The sequence below is a fragment of the Carcharodon carcharias genome, chromosome 14 (assembly GCF_017639515.1).
Source record: "Carcharodon carcharias isolate sCarCar2 chromosome 14, sCarCar2.pri, whole genome shotgun sequence".
Classification (NCBI taxonomy): domain Eukaryota; kingdom Metazoa; phylum Chordata; class Chondrichthyes; order Lamniformes; family Lamnidae; genus Carcharodon; species Carcharodon carcharias.
Genome location: NC_054480.1, coordinates 51323319 through 51348053, shown reverse-complemented (window position 1 = coordinate 51348053; position 24735 = coordinate 51323319). Strand labels below are relative to the sequence as shown.

Here is a 24735-nt window from a genome sequence, read left to right as displayed (position 1 = left end):
CATTCCATAATTGGAAAGTACCTTCCTCAAGTCTGTCTCCAAATCCCCTTAAAAACAAGAACAGTGGCCTCACTATTAATCCTCCCTTTCCTATCCGTTGGGTGGTGTGGGGAGGAAGGGCATTTAGTTATTTTTATATAAATGGTCAGTGCATCCCTGCCAGCTACATATGTACCCATTTTCATTATTATGGGATAGCTGTTGTTAATATGTTTAATCAGGCTCCTACAGTGCAGTTGGGAGCCTGATTTAAATTTAACAGTTGCCATCCAGGTTTCTCAGGGTTCAGGAAAGTTGGCAGTAAAATGGGGACTGGAATTGCTGAGTCAAGAGGTAAATTGCGCAGATGAATACGTGGCTTAAGAGTTGATGCAGGAGGATGGGTTTTAGATTCCTGGATCACTGGGACCATTTTTGGGGAAGATGGGACCTGTGCAAGCGGGACGGTCTACATCTAACATCCTTGCAGGCGGATTTGCTAGTGCTGTTGGGAGGAGTTTAAACTAATTCGGCAGGGGGAGGGGACACAAAATTAGCAGTTTAGGGATACATCATAATACAGTAAAACAATCAAGTAAGAGGGAGTACAGCTGCATTAAGCTTCAAGGGAGTAAGGCAAGGCTGGATGGCCTCTACTTTAATGCCAGGAGTATTACAGGTAAAATGGATGAGTTAAGGGTGAGGATTGACATGTGGAATTGTGGTATAGTAGCAATCAGAGAGACGTGATTGAGGGAAGGGCAGGATTGGCAACTCAACATTCCGGGATATAGAATCTTCAGGCGAGGCAGGGGAAGGGCTAAAAGAGGAGGCGGCATTGCATTATTAGTTAAGGAGTCAGTTGCTGCAGTACGGAGAGATGATATCCTGGAGGGGGCATCGAATGAAGTTTTTGGGTAGAGCTTAGTAATAAAAAAGGGGCAACCACATTGTTAGGTATTTATTATAGACCCCCAGATAGTGGGATATTGAGGAGCAAATATATGCACAATTCGCGGAGGTGTGTAAAACAATAACAATAGGGTAATTATATTAGGCGATTTCAACTTTCCCAACATTAATTGGGATAGACATAGTGTTAAGGGCTTGGATGGAGTGGATTTTTTGAAATGTGTACAGGAGAACTTTTTAGGTCAATATGTAGAGGGTCCAACAAGGGACAGCGCAGTGCTGGACCTAATTCTGGGGAATAAAGGTGGCTGCGGGAGCATTTTAGTGATAGCGACCATAACATGGTACAATTTAAGCTTGCTACAGACAAAGAAATAGACTAGGTTGCAAAAAAGTGTTTTGGATTGGGGGAGAGCGGATTTTGGTAAAATAAGGCAGGATCTGGCCAAGGTAGACTTGGAACAGCTACTTGTGGGGAAATCTACAGAAGAGCAGTGGGGGTCATTCAAAAAGAAAATGGGGAGGGTACAGGCTCAACATGTTCTCTCTATGGTGATAGGAAGGAGTAACAAGCCCAGAGAACTATGGATGACCAGAGATATTCAGGACACGATGAGAAGGAAAAGAGAGGCTTCTAGCAGGTAAAAGGGGAGCAAATCAGCGGAGGCATTAGTGGAGTACAGAAAGTGCAGGTTGGAGCTTAAGAAAGCAATAAGGAGAGCAAAGGGGGATATGAGAAAGCTCTGGCTGGTAGAAGTAGGGAAAATCCCAAGATATTCTATAAGTATATCAATGGGAAGAGGATAACCAGGGAAAGAGTAGGGCCCATTAAGGATCAAGGGGGCAATCCATGGGTGAAGCCAGAGGACATCGGTAGAGTGTTGAACAAATACTTCATATCCATTTTCACCCAAGAGAATGAGGATGAAGGTATGGAACTCCGGGAGAGAGACTGTGAGGTTCTCGAGCAAATTGATATAGGAGTGACAAGGTATTGGAGGTGTTGGCAGGCTTAAAAGTGGACAAATTTCCAGGTCCAGATGATCTGTGTCCCAGACTCCTGAGGGAGGCAAGGGAGGAGATCGCAGGGCTCTGACCCAAATTTTTAACTCCTCTCTGGCCACAGGGGAGGTGCCAGAGGACTGGAGAACAGCTAATGTGGTTCCGCTATTTAAGAAGGGTTGTCGAGATAAACCAGGGAACTGCAGACCAGTGAGTCTCGCATCAGTGGTAGGGATACTATTGGAGAAAATTCTGAAGTAGAGAATCTATCTCCATTTGGAGTGGCAAGGTTTGATCAGGGGTAGTCAGCATGGCTTTGTCAGAGGGAGGTCAGGCCTAACAAATTTGATTGAATTTTTTGAGGAGGTGACCAGGTGTGTAGATGAGGGTAGTGCAATTGATGTAGTTTAGTCCAGTGGCCACAGGGATCTGTGCTGGGTCCCCTATTATTCATTATTTATATAAATGACATAGATGACTATGTGGGGGTAGGGTTAGTAAGCTTGCGGGTGAAACAAAGATTGGCCGGGTGGTTAACAGTGAGGTTGAGTGTCTTGGGCTACAGGAAGATATAGATGGAATGGTCAAATGGGCAGATAAGTGGCAGATGGAGTTGTATAGAACCTTGGTGAGGCCACAGCAGGGGTACTGTGTGCAGTTCTGGTGAAAGGATGTGATTGCACTGGAGGGGGTGCAGAGGAGATTCACCAGCAAGTTGCCTGGGATGAAACATTTAAGTTATGAAGAGAGGTTGAAGGGTCTGTCACGAGGGGACATAAGTTCAAGGTGAGGGGCAGGAGATTTAGTGGGGATGTGAGGAAAAACTTTTTTCCCCAGAGGGTGGTGACGGTCTGGAATGTGCTGCCTGGGAGGGTGGTGGAGGCGAATTGCCTCACATCCTTTGAAAAGTACCTGGATGAGCACTTGGCACGTCATAACATTCAAGGCTATGGACCAAGTGCTGGTAAATGGGATTAGGTAGGTAGGTAGGTCAAGTGTTTCTCACGTGTCGGTGCAGACTTGATAGGCCGAAGGGCCTCTTCTGCACTGTGTGATTCTGTAGGTGCCTCTTACAGCATTCTTTGTGGGCCAGCAGGAGCATGTGATTCTCCAGCCCTTCGAGGAAACCTACAGCCTCACTCCTGCTGATTGCAGCCTCTCTCCACCCCCACCATGATCATCTCCTTCCCATGTGTATGAAGATCCATAGTGAATCTAAAACATGGCAGCAAGCATGGTTTCATTCACTGCAGCAGATGAAATCTTTAAAAGGTTGGACTGAGAAAAACTCCACCTACTTGCCCAAGCAGCCATTAGTTTTTTTTTAGTGGAGACATACTTTTGACTGAAACATTAAATAGAGCGCTGAAAGCACAGTGGGCCATCTGCCACTGATTGCATCTACTAATTTGTTGGCTTGCTGGCAAAGGTAGTTGGGTCTGTGGTATGATGTGCTGTCATTGTGGTGTGATAACTAGTTAAATTCTCAAATGTTACATGTTTCAATGGAGTAATACTAAAATCAGAAGAGATTTGCCTTTTGGGCTTTTTGCCCTTTGGGTCAAGATCTGGAACACTCTTCCTAATAGCACTGTGGGTGTTCCTACAACGCATGGAGTGCAGCTTTTCAAGAAGGAAGCTCACCTTCTCAAGGGCAATCAGAGATTGGTGATAAATGCTGGTCTAGCCAGCGACACCCACATCCCATGAATGTATAAATAAAATAGTTTTCTGGACGAGTTACCTGTGCCATCGTGCTATTGCGACATGTAGTGAGGGTGGGTTAGCGTCATATATATAAGGAAGCAATTTTATAATACTTTGAAAGTTACATTTTTCAATAGATTCTAAATTTCCATACATTGATTTCTTTAGATGTTATCTTCGTTGAGTTTCCTGGATGAGCAAACGGTTGTCTTTTTGTTTTGTATGGAATGATTAAATGGATTGGTTTAGATGCATAACTCAGTTTCATCATGCTATAACTTGACAGTTTCTGAAAGTAGTTGTAGTCACATGCTTTTAAAATTAAGCCAAGCACTGTCAACAAATTAGAAAAATATGGTTGCCCTTTTGCTTTAAGTTTAAAATCCAGTTTAAACGTGTTGTTATTAATATACAAGACAGGCACTAAAAGTACGTTTCAAATGATTCTTTCCACATCCAAAATACGTAAAAAGATTCACTGTTTTTCAGTGCAATGAGAAGGTGCCTTTCTGGCAAGTGAAGGCAGTAGTTATTGAGAAGTTTGAAATGAAAAGATACAAGTGGATTTTCCATAGAATGACTTTGTTACTAGCTTTCTGTATCAGAAACCTCAAGCTGTTCTGTAAATTTGAGTGTAATTATGTTTTTTAATACATAAAAATTACAGAAAACAAAAGGAAGGAAATTATGATGTTGTGTCTGGTACTCGTTATAGAGGGGATGGAGGAGTATTTGGCTGGGATCTGAGAAGAAAACTCATCAGGTAGGAAGCACATATGATAAATACTATGGACTCCTACCTAAAAGAGAGTGATTGCAGCACTAGTGAAACAGCATTGTAACTGAGTTGAAAACAAAAACAGAATTACCTGGAAAAACTCGGCAGGTCTGGCAGCATCGGCGGAGAAGAACAAAGTTGACATTTCGAGTCCTCATGACCTTTCAACAGAACTGAATAAAAATAGGAGAGGGGTGAAATATAAGCTGGTTTAAGGTGGGGGGGGGGTGTGGTTGTAGGGACAAGCAAACAGTGATAGGAGCAGATAATCAAAAGATGTCACAGACAAAAGAACAAAGAGGTGTTGAAAGTGGTGATATTATCTAAAAGAATGTGCTAATTCAGAATGGATGGCAGGACACGCAAGGCACAGCTCTAGTGGGGGGGGTGGAGTGAAATAAGACTAACAGGGCATAAAAGATATAGATTTAAAAATAATGGAAATAGGTGGGAAAAGAAAAATCTATATAAATTATTGGAAAAAACAAAAGGGAAGGGGAAGAAACGGAAAGGGGGTGGGGATGGAGGAGGGAGTTCAAGGTCTAAAGTTGTTGAACTCAATATTCAGTCCGGAAGGCTGTAAAGTGCCTAGTCGGAAGATGAGGTGCTGTTCCTCCAGTTTGCGTTGAGCTTCACTGGAACAATGCAGCGAGCCAAGGACAGACATGTGGGCAAGAGAGCAGGGTGGAGTGTTAAAATGGCAAGCGACAGGGAGGTTTGGAGGTTTGGATCATTCTTGCAGACAGACCGAAGGTGTTCTACAAAGCGGTCGCCCAATTTGCGTTTGGTCTCTCCAATGTAGAGGAGACCGCATTGGGAGCAACGAATGCAGTAGACTAAGTTGGGGGAAATGCAAGTGAAATGCTGCTTCACTTGAAAGGAGTGTTTGGGCCCTTGGACGGTGAGGAGAGAGGAAGTGAAGGGGCAGATGTTGCATCTTTTGTGCATGCATGGGGAGATGCCGTAGGTGGGGGTTGAGGAGTAGGGGGTGATGGAGGAGTGGACCAGGATGTCCCGGAGGGAACGATCCCTGCAGAATGCCGCCGAGGGGGTGAAGGGAAGATGTGTTTGGTGGTGGCATCATGCTGGAGTTGGTGGAGATGGCGGAGGATGATCCTTTGAGTGCGGAGGCTGGTGGGGTGATAAGTGAGGACAAGGGGGACCCTCTCATGTTTCTGGGAGGGAGGAGAAGGCGTGAGGGCGAATGCATGGGAGATGGGCCGGACACAGTTGAGGGCCCTGTCAACGACCGTAGGTGGAAAACCTCGGTTAAGGAAGAAGGAGGACATGTCAGGAACTGTTTTGGAAGGTAGCATCATCAGGACAGATACGACGGAGGTGAAGGAACTGAGAGAATAGGATGGAGTCCTTACAGGAAGCAGGGTGTGAGGAGCTGTAGTCGAGGTAGCTGTGGGAGTCGGTAGGCTTGTAATGGATATTGGTGGACGGTCTATCACCAGAAATTGAGACAGAGAGGTCAAGGAAGGGAGGGGAAGTGTCAGAGATGGACCACGTGAAAATGATGGAGGGGTGGAGATTGGAAGCAAAATTAATACATTTTTCCAGGTCCCGACGAGAGCATGAAGCAGCACCAAAGTAATCATCGATGTACCGGAGAAAGAGTTGTAGGAGGGGCCAGGAGTAGGACTGGAACAAGGAATGTTCCACATACCCCATAAAGAGACAGGCATAGCTGGGGCCCATGCGGGTACCCATAGCCACACCTTTCATTTGGAGGAAGTGAGAGGAGTTAAAAGGAGAAATTATTCAGTGTGAGAACAAGTTCAGCCAGACGGAGGAGAGTAGTGGTGGATGGGGATTGTTCGGGCCTGTCTTCGAGGAAGAAGCTAAGGGCCCTCAGACCATCCTGGTGGGGGATGGAGGTGTAGAGGGATTGGACGTCCATGGTGAAGAGGAGGCGGTTGGGGCCAGGGAGCTAGAATTGTTGATATGACGTAAGGTGTCAGAGGAATCACGGATGTAGGTGGGAAGGGATTGGACAAGGAGAGAGAGAGAAGGGAGTCAAGATAACAAGAAGTGAGTTCCGTGGGGCAGGAACAGGCTGACACGATCGGTCTGCCGGGAGAGTCGTGTTTGTGGATTTTGGGTAGGAGGTAGAAGCGGGCCGTCCGAGGTTGGGCGACTATCAGGTTGGAAGCTGTGGGAGGAAGATCTCCAGAGGAGATAAGGTCAGTGACGGTCCTGGAAACAATGGCTTGATGTTCAGTGGTGGGGTCATGGTCCAAGGAAAGGTAGGAAGTGTCTGCGAGTTGACAGGACTGTCCCGGCAGACTGATCGTGTCAGCGTGTTCCTGCCCCACGGAACTCATTTCTCGTTATCTTGACTCCCTTCTCTCTCCCCTTGTCCAGTCCCTTCCCACCTACATTCGTGATTCCTCTGACACCTTACGTCACGTCAACAATTTCTAGTTCCCTGGCCCCAACCGCCTCCTCTTCACCATGGACATCCAATCCCCCTACACCTCCATCCCCCATCAGGATGGTCTGAGGGCCCTTAGCTTCTTCCTCGAGCAGAGGCCCGAACAATCCCTATCCACCACTACTCTCCTCCGTCTGGCTGAACTTGTTTTCACACAGAACAACTTCTCCTTTAACTCCTCTCACTTCCTCCAAATAAAAGGTGTGGCTGTGGGTACCCGCATGGGCCCCAGCTATGCCTGTTTCTTTGTGGGATATGTGGAACATTCCTTGTTCCAGTCCTACTCCGGGCCCCTCCCACAACTCTTTCTCTGGTACATCTGGTGCTGCTTCATGCTCTCGTTGGGACCTGGAAAAATGTATTAATTTTGCTTCCAATCTCCACCCCTCCATCATTTTCACATGGTCCATCTATGACAGTTCCCTTCCCTTCCTTGACCTCTCTGTCTCAATTTCTGGTGATAGACCGTCCACCAATATCCTACAGCTACCTCGACTACAGCTCCTCACACCCTGCTTCCTGTAAGGACTCCATCCCATTCCCTTAGTTCCTTCACCTCCATCACATCTGTTCTGATTCTAAAACAGTTCCTCTGACATGTCCTCCTTCTTCCTTAACCGAGGTTTTCCACCCACGGTCGTTGACGGGCCCTCAACCGTGTCCGGCACATCTCCCGCGCATTCATCCTCACGCCTTCTCCTCCCTCCCAGAAACACGATAGGGTCCCCCTTGTCCTCACTTATCACCTCACCAGCCTCTGCATTCAAAGGATCATGCTCCGCGAACTCCAGCATGATGCCACCACCAAACACATCTTCCCTTCACCCCCCCCCCCGGCGGCATTCCGTAGGGATCGTTCCCTCCAGGACACCCTGGTCCACTCCTCCATCAGCCCCTACTCCTCAACCCCCACCCACGGCACCTCCCCATGCATATGCAAAAGTTGCAACACCTGCCTCTTCACTTCCTCTCTCCTCACCGTCCAAGGTCCCAAACACTCCTTTCAAGTGAAGCAGCACTTGCATTTCCCCCAACTTAGTCTACTCTATTCTTTGCTCCCAATGCAGTCTCCTCTACATTGGAGAGACCAAATGCCAACTGGGCGACCGCTTTGCAGAACACCATCGGTCTGTCCGCAAGAATGACCCAAACCTCCCTGTCGCTTGCCATTTTAACACTCCACCCTGCTCTCTTGCCTACATGTCTGTCCTTGGCTTGCTGCATTGTTCCAGTAAAGCTCAATGCAAACTGGAGGAACAGCACCTCATGTTCCGACTAGGCACTTTACAGCCTTCCGGACTGAATATTGAACTCAACAACTTTAGATCTTGAACTCCCGCCTCCATCCCCACCCCCTTTCCGTTTCTTCCCCCTCCCTTTTGTTTTTTCCAATAATTTATATAAATTTTTCTTTTCCCACTTATTTCCATTATTTTTAAATCTATATCTTTTATGCCCTGTTAGTCTTATTTCACCCCACCCCCACTAGAGCTGTACCTTGCGTGTCCTGCCATCCATTCTGAATTAGCACATTCTTTTAGATAATATCACCACCTTCAACACCTCTTTGTTCTTTTGTCTGTGACATCTTTTGATTATCTGCTCCTATCACTGCTTGCTTGTCTCTACAACCACTCCCCCTCCCCCACCCCCCACTTCTCCCCCCTGTCTCCCCGACCTTAAACCAGCTTATATTTCACCCCTCTCCTATTTTTACTCAGTTCTGTTGAAAGGTCATGAGGACTCGAAACGTCAACTTTGTTCTTCTCTGCCGATGCTGCCAGACCTGCTGAGTTTTTCCAGGTAATTCTGTTTTTGTTTTGGATTTCCAGCATCTGCATTTCCGTTTTATCTTTGTAACTGAGTTGGTTTAATTTACTTTTGATTTCAGCAGTTTCCACAGAAAATAGTTGTGGAGTATTCTGTCTCAGTTCTGCTTTGATTAACCTCAGCTACCAAAAACTGGAAGTGACATGGGTCAAGGGGTGAACTGCTGGTTAAATTATGCCAATGTAAATGTAGTCATTCTGAAGATTTGTGTAACAGTGCTGATATTTATTCTTTTGATCTGTTGCAATAATGTTTCTTCTGAAGTCCTATTAGGATTATCCTACTTTTTTTTATTTGTTCATGGGATGTGGGCGTTGCTGGCTAGGCCAGCATTTATTACCCATCCCCAACTGCTCTTGGTCAACCACAAAGACAGCAGATTTCCTTCCCTAAAGGGCATTAATGAACCAGATGAGTTTTTACAACAATCAGTAATGGTGTTGTGGTCATTGGCAGTCTTTTAATTACAGATTTTTATTGAATTCCATTTCTGCCATGGTGGGATTTGAACCCAGGTCCCCAGAGCACTTCACTAGTCCAGTGACAATACCACTACGCTACTGCCTCCCCTAGATATATTGTGTAATCAAGGCTCCAAAGTTTTGTTTATCCCAGTGGATTTTACATAAAATTACATAGAATGTACAGCACAGAAACAGGCCATTTAGTACACCTGCTTAATGCAGGTACTTTTGCTCTGCATTGGCCCCTCCCACACGTCTTCATTTAATCCTATCAACAAAACCTTTTTTCCTTCCTGTGCTTATTCTTCCCCTAAATTCATCTATGCTGTTCACCTCAACTACTCCTTGTGGTACCAAGTTCTACATTCTAACAGCCCTGGGTAAAGAACTTTCTCCTGAAATTCCCTATTGTTTTCTTGGTGACTCTTATATTTATGATCCTTAATTTTGGTCTCCCCAAAAGTGGAAACTACTTCTCTATGTATACCCATCAAATCCTTTCATAATTTTAAAGGCTTTCATCAGGTTAACCATCAGCCGTTTCTTTTCTGAGAAAAGTGCGCTAGCCTGTTCAGTCTTTAATAGTTATAACCTCTCAGTTCTTTTTGATATATTTTGCACCTTCTCCATATAATTTTTATATATGGAGACCAGAATTGTGAACTATATATTAGAGGGCAGGAGGAGGTTGGCCTCAACTCAACTGCTGCTGAAGCTCTCATCCATGCTTTTGGTGCCATGGTGTCAGTTGTGACTCCACTAGTAGCACTCTTGTCTCTGAGTAGAAAGCTGTGGGTTCAAATCCCTCTCAGAACTTGCACACAAAAATCAAGACTGGCAATCCAGCACAGTACTGTTGGAGCTGATGTTTTTCGAATGAGACATTAGACTGATGCCTTGTCTGCCCTCTCAAGTGGATATGAAAGATCCGATGACACTGTTTCAAAGAAGAGTAGGGGAGTTATCTCCGATGTCCCGGTTAATATTTATCCTTCAATCAACATTGCAAAAATAGATTTTGATTATTATCACATTGCTGTTTGTGGGAGCTTGCTGTGTGGAGACTGATGTTTCCCACATTACAATATCGACAACACTTATTAAAAAGTACTCCATTGTCTGTCTGTAAAGAAATTTAAGATGTCCTGCATTCTGAAAAGCGCAATATAAATGCAAGTCTTTCTTTTCTTTTTGTTACCTGCATGCTTGACTATTCCAAAGCTCTCCTGTCCACCTCACAATTTCCAGCCTCCTGAAGTTGAGCTTATTTAAAACTCCGCTGCCTGTATCCTAACCAGCACCAATCCCCGTTCACCCATCACTTCTGTGCTTGCTGACTTGTATTGGCCTTCAATCCACAAAGAGCTTGATTTTACAATTCTCAGTTTCATATTCAAACTCTTCCATGGCCTCTCTCTATCATCAACCTCCTCAAGGCCTACAAGATCTCTGTTTTCTTCTCTGGCCTCTCGTTAATTCCTTATTTGCTTCACCCCATGTTGGCAGCCATGCCTTCAGCAGTCTAGGCCCTCCATCTCTCTCTCTGCTCCTTTTAAACCCTCTTTAAAATCTATCACTTTGATCAAGTTTTTAGTCACCTACCCTAAAAGTTCCTCTTTGGCTTGGCTTCAGTTTTTGACTCCGTTCCATGGAATTGCTCTACTGTATTGAATGGAAGACATATACAATATTGTAATTGTATAGAGCCTTGATGAGATCGCACCTGGAGTATTGTGTACAATTTTGGTCTCCTTATCTAAGGAAGGATATACTTGCCATGGAGGGAGTGCAACAGAGGTTTACCAGACTAGGCCCTGGGGTGACGGGACTGTCTTACAAAGAGAGATTGTGGAAACTAGGCCTGTATTCTCTAGATAAGCATGAGAGGTGATCTCATTGAAACTTACAAAATTCTTATGGGGTGTGACAGGGTAGATGTAAATCTGGCTGGTGAGTCTAGAACCGGGGGACATAATTTCAGGATAAGGGGTAGTCCGTTTAAGACTGAGATGGGGAGTGTATTCACTCAGAGGATGGTGAATCTTTGGAATTCTTTACTGTAGAGGGCTGTGGAAGCTCAATCATTGATCATGTCCAAGACAAATTATAGATTTATAGACACTAATGACGTTAAGGGATATGGAGGTAGCCCGGAAAAGTGGCATTAAGGTAGATGATCAGCCATGATTTAACTGAATGGCTTACTCTTGCTCCTATGTTCCTAAGACTGAAGCAGGAAAATCATCTATACGTTAGTGCCCCTGTGCCCCAAAAATGTACCAGATGGAATGCATCCAAGAGAATATATTAAATATAATTTTATTATAATCTATCAGATCAAGCTCCCAGCTATCTGGGATTGTTTTAACCAGCCAGGGGAGGCTGATCAACCAGAAGTCATGGCCCACTTTGGTACCAATGACTTAGGAAAGGGCATGAGATCCTGAAAGCAGACTTTAGGGAACAAGGAGAAATATTGAAAAGCAGGACCTCTAAAGCAGTAATCTCAGGATTACTCCCAGTCCCACGTGCAAGCAAGTGTAGAAATAGGAGAATTGAGCGAATAAACATGTGGCTGGAAAGCTGCTGTAGGAGGGAGGGCATCAGACTTCTGAGGCATTGAGAGCAGTTCTGGGGAAGGTGGGACCTCTACAAACCGGATGGCCTACACCTGAATGGAACTGGGATGTTGGAGGGGGGTGGGGGTTTTAAAATAGATATGGCGGGGAGGGTGGGAATCAGAGCACATTCAGAGCAGGGAACAGGAGATGGAGAATTAGTGAGTGACTCTGAGAGACACAAGCAGCACAGGTTAAAAAGTGTACAGCACAGAAATTTGGCAATGTTAAAAGGGTATATATATATACATGCAAGGGCCATAGTAAAGCCGATGAGCTGAGGGCACAGACACATGGCAGCATCATATCATCGCTATAATGGAAACTTGGCTTAAGGAGGGGCAAAAATGGCAGCTCAACATTGCTGGATATAGAGTTTTGAGGCAGGATAGGGAGGAGGATAAAAAAGGTGGAGGTGTAGCATTATTGGCTAAAGAATCAATTACAGCTGTGAGGAGGGATGATATACTAAATGAAGCATCAAATGAGGCCATATGTGTTGAGGTCATAACTAAAAAAGGGGCAGTCACACCACCAGGAGTGTACTATAGACCCCCAAATAGTGGAAGGGAGTTAGAAGAGTAAGTATGTAGACAGATTCCTGAGTGCAAAAACAACAGGGCAGTAATCATTGGGGACTTCAATTACCCTAATATCAGTTGAAAAACGAACAGTGTGAAGGGCACAAAGGGCCTAAAATACTTGAATTGCATTCAAGAGAACTTTTTTAGCCAGCACATAACAAGACCAATGAGAGGGGACACAATTCTAGATTTTGTCTTAGGAAATGAAGCTGGGTAAGTGGATGAAGTAGCAGTGGGGGACCATTTTGGAGATAGTGACCATAATGCAATTAGATTTAGCATCATTATGGAAAAGGTCAAATTTAGAACAGGAGTAAAAGTTCTAAATTGGGGGAAGACAAATTCAACAAAGTTGAGAGGTGAGCTGGCGAGAGTGGATACAGCTATTAGAAGGAAAAACCAAAGGAAGGGGAGTGGGAAGCATTCAAAGGTGAGATTCTACAGGCACAGTGTAGATATGTCCCCACAAAGAAAAATGGTGGTATTGCCAAATCTAGAGCCCCTGGTTACCTAGAAGCATACAGGCCAAGATAAAGCAGAGAAAGAAAGCTTATGACAGTCACAAAAGACCTAATACTGTAGAAAGCCTAGAGGCATATAGAAAGTACAGGGGTGAAGTAAAAATGGAAATTAGGAAAGCAAAGAGAGAATACAAAAAAATATTGGCAGGCAAAATCAAAGAAAATCTTGAAAGATGCTTTACCAGTACATTAAGGGCAATAGAATAACTAAGGAAAAGGTAGGGCCCATCAGAGATGTCCATGGTTATTTGTGGGTTGGTGCAGAAGGTGTGGGCAGTGTACTCAGTGAGTTCTTTGTCTCTGTCTTCACTAAGGAGAAGGATGATCACAGAATCACACAGTGCCAAAGAAGCCTTTCAGCCCATCGAGTCTGCACCGACACATGAGAAACAACTGACCTACCTACCTAATCCCATTTACCAGCACTTGGCCCATAGTCTTGAATGTTATGATGTGCCAAGTGCTCATCCAAGTACTTTTTAAAGGATGTGAGGCAACCCACCTCCACCACCCTCCCAGCAGCGCATTCCAGACCGTCAAAACCCTTTGGGGAAAAAAGTTTTTTCCTCACATCCCCTTTAAATATCCTGTCCCTCACCTTGAACTTATGTCCCCTCGTGACTGACCCTTCAACTAAGGGGAACAGCTGCTCCCTATCCACTCTGACCATGCCCCTCATAATCTTGTACACCTTGATCATGTCGCCCCTCAGTCTTCTCTGCTCCAGTGAAAACAACCCAAGTCTATCAAACAACCTCTCTTCATAGCTTAAACGTTTCATCCCAGGCAACATCCTGGTGAATCTCCTCTGCCCCCCACCCCCACCTCCAGTGCAATCGAATCCTTTCTATAATGTGACCAGAACTGCACACAGTACTCCAGCTGTGGCCTCACCAAGATTCTATACAACTCTAACATGACTGCCCTACTTTTGTAATCTAATGATGCAGACATTCTGGTTAAAGGGGAGGAGTGTTTAATATTCAATACAATAGGCATAGTGAGAAAGGAAGTACTGGAGGGACTGGCATCCTTGAAGGTGGATTGTATCCAAGGCTGTTGAAGGAAGCCAGGAAGTAAATGGCAGATGCTCTGAGGATCATTTTCCAATCCTCAGGGTACAGACGAGGTCCCAGAGCTTTGGAGATCTGCGAACATTGTAGCATTATTTCAAAAGGGTATGAGGGACAGGCCAGAAAATTATAGGCCAGCCTGTATGACTTTGGTAGTGGGCAAATAATTGGAAACAATTCTGAGTTGCAGGATAAACTGTCACTTAGAAAGGCATGGATTGATCAGGGATGGTCAACATTGTTTTGTTAGTGGAATATCATCTCTTGTTACCTTAATAGAATTTTTTCAGGCGGTAATGAGGATTGATGAGGGTAGAGCAGTAGATGTTGTCTACATGGATTTCAGTAAGGCATTTGACAAGGTCCCACATGGCAGACTTGTCAGGAAAGTGAGATCTCATGGGATACAGGGGAAGGTGGCAGGTTGGATCCAAAATTTGCTCAGTGACATGAAACAAAGGGTAACAGTTGATGGATGATTTTGTGAATGGAAAACCATTTCCTGTGGTGTTCTACGGGGCTCAGTGTTGGGGCCCTTACTGTTTGTTGTATATATATTAATGACTTAGACTTAAATGTGGGAGGCATGATTGGGAAATTTGAAGATGACACAAAAATTGGCCGTATAGTTGATAGCGAAGAGAAAAGCTGTTGACTCCAGAATAATATCAATGGTTTAGTTGTGTGAGCGGAGAAGTGGAAAATGGAATTCAATCTGGAAAAGTGTGGGGTAATGCTTTTGGGGAGGACAAACAAAGCTAGGGAATACTCAATAAATGGGAGAATGTTGAGAGGCATTGAGGAAGTGAGAGACCTTGGAGTGCATGTCTGCAGGTCCCTGAAGGTGGCAGGGCAGGTAGACAAGGTGGTTAAGAAAGCAAATGGAATGATTTTTTATTGACAGGGTATTGAATACAGAAGCAGTGATGTAATGATGGAAGTGTATAAAATGCTGATTAGGCTACAGCTGGAATTTTGTGTACAGTTCTGGTCACCACATTACAGGAAGGACATGATTGCTCTGAAGAGAGTGCAGAGGAGATTTACAAGAATGTTGCCAGGGCATGAAAATTGCAGCTATGAGGAGAGTTTGGATAGGCTGGGGTTGTTTTCCCTAGAACAGAGGAGGCTAAGGGGTGACCTAATTGAGGTGTACAAAATTATGAGGGCCCAAGATAGGGCAAACGGGAAAGATTTGTTTCATCTAGCTGAGGGGTCAATTACCAGGGGGCATAGATTTAAGGTGGTTGGTAGAAGGGTTAGAGGGGATATGAGGAAAGGCTTTTTCACCCTGGACGTCTGGAACTCACTGCCTAAGTTGGTGGTTGAGGCTGAAACACTCAACACATTTAAAAAGTACCTGGATCTACATCAGAAGTGCTGTAACCTGCAAGGCTATGGACCAGATGCTGGCAAGTAGGATTAAAATCAGCGCCTGGTGTCTTTTTTCTCTTTTTGGCTGGCGCAGCTATGATGGGCTGAATGTTCTCTTCCTGCACCATAACTTTTCTATGGTTCTATAGATATGAGGAAAATAAAATTCCAGCTCCCGTTCAGCCATCATAATGGTTTATGTTTCAGTGGCCATGTTCAGACTTCAAAAGTTGCAGATTTAGGAAGATGTAGGTCATAGTTACCTCCACAGCTGAACTGCGCGCATTCCCGCTCTCTCAAGCCATCCACCTTCCTGAACATATCATCAGTATTGTCACAGTTAAAACTCTTCCAGTTTTTCTACACACCTCATGGTTTCTGGACCTTGGTCTTTGCTTGCTACTCTTCCACTTGTTCTTGGGCCTCTACTTCAACCTACAAGCAACATTCCAGAAAATTAAAAACAAAAAAACTGCGGATGCTGGAAATCCAAAACAAAAACAAAAACAGAATTACCTGGAAAAACTCAGCAGGTCTGGCAGCATCGGCGGAGAAGAAAAGAGTTGACGTTTCGAGTCCTCATGACCCTTTGACAGAACTTGAGTTCGAGTCCAAGAAAGAGTTGAAATATAAGCTGGTTTAAGGTGTGTGTGTGGGGGGCGGAGAGAGAGAGAGAGAGAGAGAAGTGGAGTGGGGGTGTGGTTGTAGGGACGAACAAGCAGTGATAGAAGCAGATCATCAAAAGATGTCAACAACAATAGAACAAAAGAACACATAGGTGTTAAAGTTGGTGATATTATCTAAATGAATGTGCTAATTAAGAATGGATGGTAGGGCACCAGAAAATATACATTTTACAGTCAGCTAGAAATAAAGATAGCTGCCATGGGAACTTATAGGAACTCATTGGCACATAGCCCTTTAATAGAGATCAGAAATATGATGTTAAAACTTGAAGCCTTTTAGCTTGATAGTCATAATGGAAGAAACATTGTTTATTATAAGCAAATAATCAAAACCAACAAATGTCAATACAAATAGTAAATCAAAGCTAAAATGGATTTTAAAGTAGGTTGCGACCAACAAATGTATTTTTTTGATGTAATGAAGTCGGGGGTTGATGGAAATGTTGTTATTATACATCTACACTTTCAGAAAGTCTGCGCTTAAATTGTGGTTAAAGTGAAAGTTTGTAAAATCAAAAAGCTGATTTTAAAATGAAAACGGAGGGTAGTTGTCAATGTCTGCCATTTCTGTTTGGCAGCTGCAGCAATCAAGAGTCCAGTAATGGTGCTGTGAATTATATTAACAACCTTAATGAGGATATTGTAAGTAGAATGAATGTAAGTGATATAAGGTTGTGTGAGAAAGCAGGATGACGGATAAAAACGCAGTTTAGGGAGATTTAGACTTGGCAAATGCCTAAACTAATATTGGAAGCCATTTAGTAAAATTTAATGCAATGCATAATGTTCCAAAAGTAGAATATGTAAGTGTGTGAAGTAGGAAAAAGATTTAGATGTATTAATTGACCTTATTTTGATGCTGTGAAACTATATATAGATTATTGTAATCAATTTTGGATACCATGCTTATGAAACTACATTCAGGAGCAGAGCGGTTCAAGATTTAGAGATTATTACAATCCCTGTTGACACCAATAACTTTAGATGAGATTGGAATTCCCAGTGACTGAGTTAAAGGAATCGTATGACACGATTAAGTTTTAAGACTTTTACTGTAACAAACAAACTGAAATCAACATTGACTAAACATTACTTGGTAAGCAACTAATACACTAAATACTGAAAAGATATCCCTTATTAGTTTCTTATGATCAATAATCCCACGCCACATTTATATATTACTTGGCACTCTTCACAGAATTATAATCTTTACATGAACCAGTCCAAAATAATTCCCAGCTTCTCCCCATTTCGCTGAGTGGTACTGTCCAGAGTCTGGTAAAAGTCGTTTCCCTCAGTCTTCTGAGAATCGCCGAACTGACTTCCAGCAGCAAGGCCCACTCCAGTGATTCATTCTTCCAGCTTCAGCAGGGTAAATCTTCCAGTGACCTTAAATTTCCATGGGTTCCATCTTTTCAACCAGAGATCATTTGCCAAGTCTAAAACTCTGAACTGCATTTTATCCATCATCCTGCTTTCTCTCACAACTTTGTATCACTTACATTCATTTTACTTACAATAACCTCATTAAGGTTGTTATATTATTCACAGCATCATAGGTAGACTCTTGATGGTTGCAGCTGCCAAACCTGAACTGCAGCTATTGACAGGTGCTCCCACCTGAATTTTGCCTGGTAGCTAACAGAGAACAGTCTTTTTGCCTGCTGTCCATAGCAGCAACATGTCTGTCTGTCTACCCCCCTCTTTCTCTCTCTTCAGGGTTTCTGAGTCAAACTGCTGAGAGTCTTTAAATTTACACAAAACCAAGCCAGCTGATTCCAATAAGTTTGACCTGGGCCCCCTGTTCCCATGGTAACCAGACCACACAGGCATATCGTCAGGCAGAATGAGTAGCAGGTCATATGACCCTCTTCATTACTCTTTTTTAATCTTGATTTAAAGAGACAGTTTAAAACATAACCATCTTGTAATGTCTAGCAGTCATAACAAGATAAACTATGAAGAGAAGCAAATGGAGCTTAATGTATTTGCATTGGGAAAAGAAAAATCTTTAGTTTCCTCGAGGGAAGGATTGGATTAAAAAGAATAACTAGGATCGTATCTGAGAGAAGTTCTTGTTTCAATTGCCTGACGACTTGTTTTCAAGTCTGTAGAATTGATCAATGAGAGAGAATCAACAGTTATTTTTCTCTTTAGCCCCAGATCCACCAACTCCAAACCCCATCTTTCAAAGCTAACTTGCTTTGCCCCTATTTTTATACCCTCCCCCTTAATTACAATGTTCAGCATTGGGGCATAGAAGAGAGACTATTTGTTTCTCAAAATGAAAGAGGCCTTTGTTTTAGTAGACCCGATGCTTAATGGGTCCAACCAATACAGAGCAGCAATTAACAAAGGCAGTATGTTGACTATTGAAACAGTAGCAGTTATGATCGGACTACAGTGCATTGCTCATAGCACGTGCTGAGTACTGTGTCTAATTCTTGTCATTGTGACATTTGAGTGCTGGAGGCAGTTAGTGCAGAGCCACAACTTTGATAATTGGGACAGGATTCTCAGCTCCTGATGGGAAAAAGAATGGAGGTGGCCGGGTGTGAAAACCTGCGCCGTTGATCAGCATGCTGATTTGAGAGCCCCCATCCCACCCTGGGCCATTTTTTCAGAGGCAGGCTCAGCGGCCAAAGGGCTATCTGCCCAAAGAGGATAGTCGATTGAGGATATTTAATGGCGTATTAAGGCCTATTGTCAGAAGCCGACTAGAATTTTCTACCCAGCCTGCGGGGCTCCCCTGAGTCGTCAGGGACTAAGCCAACTACTTGAAGGCAGCTTTCCAGCAGCAGACCAGTGAAGAAGCACCCCAAGCAGGCTTTGAAGCCTTTCCCACTTGCCTGACTTCAGTGTCCTGTGGAGGATTCCCTCCACAACGGTGGCCTGGCTACTGAGTCCATTTTTTAACTTGAAAGTTTAAAAGGTTGGAGAGAGGGCACCTCAAAATAGAGGCACCCTTCTCCCCCCACCCCCCCCCCCCCTCTCTCTCTCTCTCTCTCTCTCTCTCTCAGATGAACTGCAGGCCGCTTCTCCTTCTGAGCTGAAGAGCGTCCTATTGACATTCCAGCTTAAAGCCCGCTCACTCTCCTTAATTGGACAATGAATCTGCCCTGTGGCCACTAATTGGCCAGTTCGGGGAAATCACTGCCAGGTGATTGTTTCCCCACACGGTGTAGGCTTGTGCCTGCCCCCGACTTCAATATTCTGACCCAAAAGGTAAAATCCTTCCCTTAGTGTCAAAGGTCTGAGTTATGAGGAAAGACTATAAAGACTTATGCTTTTCAGCACTGAGATTTTCAAAGTGATTATAGAAAGTAAGATAGCTAAGAGTATGGAAAAAATATTTCTGGAAAATACTTCAGCTAAATTGTGAGACCAAGACAAAGAGACCAATTTTCAAATTGGTATATATGGGAAATTCAGGATTTGTGTTAATACATGGAATAGACTTACAGATAAAGTAATAGAGGCAAAAAACCTACAATTTCAAAAATAGTTGGATGCTGCAATGGTTCTGGAGGATAGGATTTTGGGCCTTTTACTGGATAGTCTAAGATGGGCTGAATTGCTGTGCGCATGTCCTCATCTGTAACAAGCTTGTGAAGATGATGGACTAAATTTCAGTGATGAAGTAAACTGGATGGGCTGAATGAATTAACCCACGTTTACCTGCATTCATTTGGTAGAAATGACTGAATTTTATTTCAACAAAAAAGTCAACAAGTCACTGACTTGATTAGTGCTGCTGTCATTCTTTGAATTAGTAATAGCAATGTGAAAATAAGGTACAAGTTTACTTACGGATTTTTATTATTTTTCTCCTTTTTGTCACCTACCAAAAAATACTAATTATGTTTACGTACATATCTTGCAGTGGGTTAATCTATTTCACTGTTCTATGTTTAAATCTGGTTAATTTATTCAGCTGCTAAGTGTGGAATTTAAACAAACATTGACTCCAGATTCTCAAAGTTAATGAAATTATACTTTGTTTTCAGCTTGTATTTATTCACTATGTTCTTTAATGCAGCCGAGGAGCAAATTTCGTCACTCAGGTTTTGTTGAGGCCAGGTGCTTCAGACTTGACAGGTAGCTTCAGGTAAGAATGCGGTTTAATATCTGCTAATCTACATTTGTATGGGTGTAATGCTATAACTTCAGGGCATGTAAAGGAGTATATGTATTTATAAAACCACAGCCAAAAATACAATCTTCCTACTAAGATCCATGTTCAGATTAAGCAAATTGTGCCTACTGTATTGGGAATGGTAAAGGATAACTTTTAACCTTTCTTTAATAAACATAATTTGGGACTAATCTTCCAATACTTAATTTTGCAAAACAGTTAGCTGACATGCATCTGACTCTTATTGTATATAGCCGTAGGTTTTTGGTATGGGTAGAGTGGAATGACAGAAGATTTTTGTATCAGCATTTTTACTATGTACACTCATGTAAAAGTTGAAGTTTTGAGACCAATTTTTAATGCCAAAATTCATGGGGTCGACTTTTAGTGGGCAATGTTTTTGAGGGGTTGCTGTGTGTACTTCATTTGGGCCTAAATTAAATCCAAAAAAGAACATCGCAATGGAATAAAGTAAAAACAAAAAATCAACAACACTAAAGAATTCATATCTAACATTTATTCACTCATTCACTGGTACTCATTTTTATTGGTATTTATACATTTACAATGAAACCGAAAGCATTAACATCTCCAGGATTAAACTTTTGTTCGAAAATTTTTTTGGGCTTTGATCTTTTTTAAAAAAAACCCAAGGATCAATTTTTACATCAGGTATATGAAAAATTAAGTTTTTTTTGGCTGAAAATCATGGAGTTGACTTTTACGAGATTGAATTTTGCACTAGTATATGCGGTTTTTTTTATTGTGCATCAGTTATCATCCACTGTGTGTATTTAAGTTTAAACTATTTGATTCTAAATCTCCTCTATACATTATATTATGTGTAAAGTTAAGCATCTTGAATTTTTTTCTGCACTTTGCACTCATTTTTGTTGAACTTGTTCTTTTGAAAACATTGAAGCATTGTAGCCTAACCTAATCCTGCCCTTCACATGAACACTAAACGCTTCCCAGTAGGAGGTCAATAGAAAGGAATCAGAGGAGTGAACCCTCGCTGATTTCTCTCCCCATCCCATCCCATCCCATCCCACTTTTCTAGCTGGGGCAAACTGCACTGTCCTACCACTGCCCAAGCTGAGCCAAACTCTGTTAATATGAAAAGCAAATCAAAAATTTGAGCTTTCTACTCTGTGTGGCTCAGTGCAATATCATTTTTTTTTGTGTTCATGGGATGTAGGTGTCGCTGGCTAGGCCAGTATTTATTGCCCATCCCTAATTGCCCTTGTTCAGAGGGCATTTAAGAGTCAGCCACATTACTGTGGGTCTGGAGTCATCTGTAGGCCAGACCAGGTAAGGATGGCAGATTTCCTTCTCTAAAGGGCATTAGTGAACTAGATGTTTTTTTCCTGACAATTGGCAATGGTTTTGTGGTTGCCATCATACTTTTAATTCCACATTTTTATTGAATTCAAATTTCACCATCTGCTATAGTGGGATTTGAACCTGGGTCCCCAGAGCATTACCCTCGATCTCTGGAAGACTAGTCCAGTGACAACCATGCTCTGCATTTTCCCATGAATTATTTCCTCAGTATTTTGCTTCTGGAGATGAAAGGTATACATGCTACAGAATAGCACTTTAACAGTTGTATTGTCAGTTTTGGATTAGAAACTGGAGGAAACACAGGAGTTGTCCTGTTTTTTCCTTCAGTTTCTGTTTGGAATGATGCATTTAAATAAGGCTAAATGTGTTTGTATCTATAGATTATACAGAAAAGAAGTACTGCAGAAACTGGTTGAAAAGTGTGTATCGAAAGGCTATGTCTTTCAAATGGAGATGATCGTTAGAGCTCGCCAGCTGAACTACAGTATCGGGGAGGTATAAAAATGAGTACCATAAAATAAATCTAAAAATTAATTTCTGAGAATCAGCTGTTCTCTATTACAAAATGTATCATTGCTATGGAACATAATGTAATGACTAAGGTAAACTTTTTGAGAAAAGCTTGATGAAATATAACTAATGTTTCAATGTATGTCTGCTGCACTGTCTCAAAAGATAAAATGGGGGACATTACAATTTTTCTATTGTTACAGATTTATTTTTAATACTGCCATTTATGGTACATATAGCATACCAACAAATTTGTTTTCCTAGAAAATTAAACAATAAATTAAATACACACAGTGCTTGTAACCATACCAGCATAAAATATAGATAGGTTCAACTTCTGATTTTTTAAAAAAAACATTTCAGAAATAGTTCAATTGTTACCACTGCCAAATGTTGGAGCATACTGGAGTAGGCAATACAAAAACGAAATTCAAAATTTGGCTGGGATATCCTGCACAAAATAGAAAGCTATTTCTCTTTTTTTAATAATAAAAACCTCACTGATTAGTAACTAAGAGGAAGGGTCATGCTGATGAAATTGTAAATGTTTTAAAAAAAACACGTCCGTACAAACTGGGCCTGTCTTTCCACATCCCTTTTTTCTCTCCTGCCAACAGGTAAAATTATACACTGATTTTTTTGTGTCTCTTATGACCTTTTCCCCTTTTATCTGCATGTCTCTTTAAAAATATATATGTAATGTACAAATTTTAAAAAATAATTTGGAACAAGAGTAGGCCAATTGGCCCCAAGAGTCTGCTCTGCAATTCAACAAGATCTTGACTGATCATCTACCTCATCTCCACCTTTTCGCACAATCCCTTAATTCATTTATCCCCAAAAATTTATCAATTGAATATGCTCAATGGCTGAGCATGCATTGTGCTCTGGGGATGATAATTCCAAAAATTCACAACCCTTTGAATGAAGCAATTTTTCCTAATCTTTGTCTTAAATGACTGAATCCTTATTCTGCGTCTGTGACCCTATGTTGTAGTTTCCCCAGCCAGAGGACACATTTTCGCAGCAACTACTTTGCCAAGGCCGTAAAGAATTTTATATGTTTCAATTAGATCACCTCACATTCTTTTAAACTCCAGGGAAAATAGGCCTGGTCTACTCAATCTATCCTTATAGGAAAATGCTCTCATCTTAAAAATTAGTTCAGTGAACTTTTATACTATCTCTAGGCCAAGTATGTCCGTCTTAGGCACACTTACTCCAGGCGTGACCACACCAAAGACTTGTATAATTGTATTAGGATGACTTTATTCTTGTATTAGGACTTTTTTATTCTTGTACTTGAATCCCTTTGTAAATAAAGTTAACCTACCGTTTGCCTTCCTGATTTAACATGCAGGTAACAGCAAACACTTTGTGATTCAAATACATGGGCACAGTTCCCAGTCTCTCACCATTCAAAAAATATTTTTAGTTTTTGCACCAAAGTGGACAACTTCACACTTTGCCACATTGTATTGATACAGCCATATTCTTGCCCGCTCACCCAACTTGTCTATATCCTCTACATCCTCTTTGCACCCTCCTCACCACTTAGTGTCCCACCTAGTTTTGCATTGTCAGCAAACTTGAACGTTACACTTAGTCTCCTCATTGAAGTCATTAATATAGATTGTAAATACCTGAGGCCCAAGTACTGATCCTTGCAGTACCCCACGAGTTACAGCCTGCCAACCTTACAAGTCCTGATTTTTCCTACAATTTTCTGTTCCTTAATCAATCCTCAATCTATGCTAATATTACCCCAATCCCATGAGTCCCAACTTGTGTAATAACTCGTGACACACCTTTTTGAATGCTTTTAAAAGTCCAAATACACTACATCCACTGGTGGATGTTATCCATCTTTCCAGTTACATCCTCAAAAAAACTAACAGATTTGTCAAACGCTATGTGTCAAACCTTTCATAAATCTGTGTTGACTCTGCTTAATCACAAAGTTCTCCAAATGCCGTTACTATGTTCCTAATAATAGATTGTAGCATATTGCCTTCAACTAATTGGCCTATAGTTCCCCATTTTCTCTCTTTCTCCTTTCTTAAATGGCAGAATTACTTTTGCTACCGTCCAATTCTTAGGGATTCTAGATGATCAAAACCAATGTGCCACCCGCTATCTTAATCACAGCCAACTCTTAAAATCCTCAGATGCAGTTTGTTAGGTCCAGATTTGATGCTACTTAATCCCATTAATTTTTTCAGTTCTTCACTAATACTAATTTCTTGACGTTCCTCATTCTCACTAGACCTTTAGTTCCCTTAATTCTGGAATGGTTTTTGTGTTGCCTACCGTGAAGACAGACGCAAAGGCTTTGACTTCACTCCTGGGTTTAGAACGCCAACATTAAACGTACCCAATGTCTGGAATTTTCTACCCCAGAGAGTTGTGGAGGCTAGATCACAAAGTATTTAAAGAGGAGGTATATAGATTTTGCAAATATCAGGGAGTTCAGGGTTATGAGGAGCCGGCATGAAAGAGAAGTTGAGGCCTGGGGCAGATCAGCCATGATCTTATTGAATGGCGGTGTAGGCTTGAGTGGCCTACTCTTGTTCCTATTTCTTATGTTCTTATGTTTCTTGGTCCCGACCCCGCATTGTGTCGGCACCAGATGTCAATTTTTGGCAATGGGCCAATTAGTGGCTAGGGAACGTGCTCACTCTGCAATACGAGGCCCTCAGGCTCTGCGAGATTGGTAGCCCCACTTCAGAGATGGGAGCTGCCGATACATTTAAGAGAGAGAGAGAGAGGCCGCAGCTG

General features: G+C 42.4%; 1 protein-coding gene across 1 annotated transcript in view; it reads left to right on the top strand.

Moving 5' to 3' along the window:
* dpm1 (dolichyl-phosphate mannosyltransferase subunit 1, catalytic) overlaps window positions 1-24735 on the top strand; it is an 81103-nt gene that overhangs the window by 44297 nt on the left and 12071 nt on the right. The window contains exons 6-8 of the mRNA XM_041204518.1: window positions 4268-4363; window positions 20008-20076; window positions 21828-21942. Coding sequence (XP_041060452.1) covers window positions 4268-4363; window positions 20008-20076; window positions 21828-21942 — 280 coding nt within the window. The remainder of the gene's footprint in view (window positions 1-4267; window positions 4364-20007; window positions 20077-21827; window positions 21943-24735) is intronic.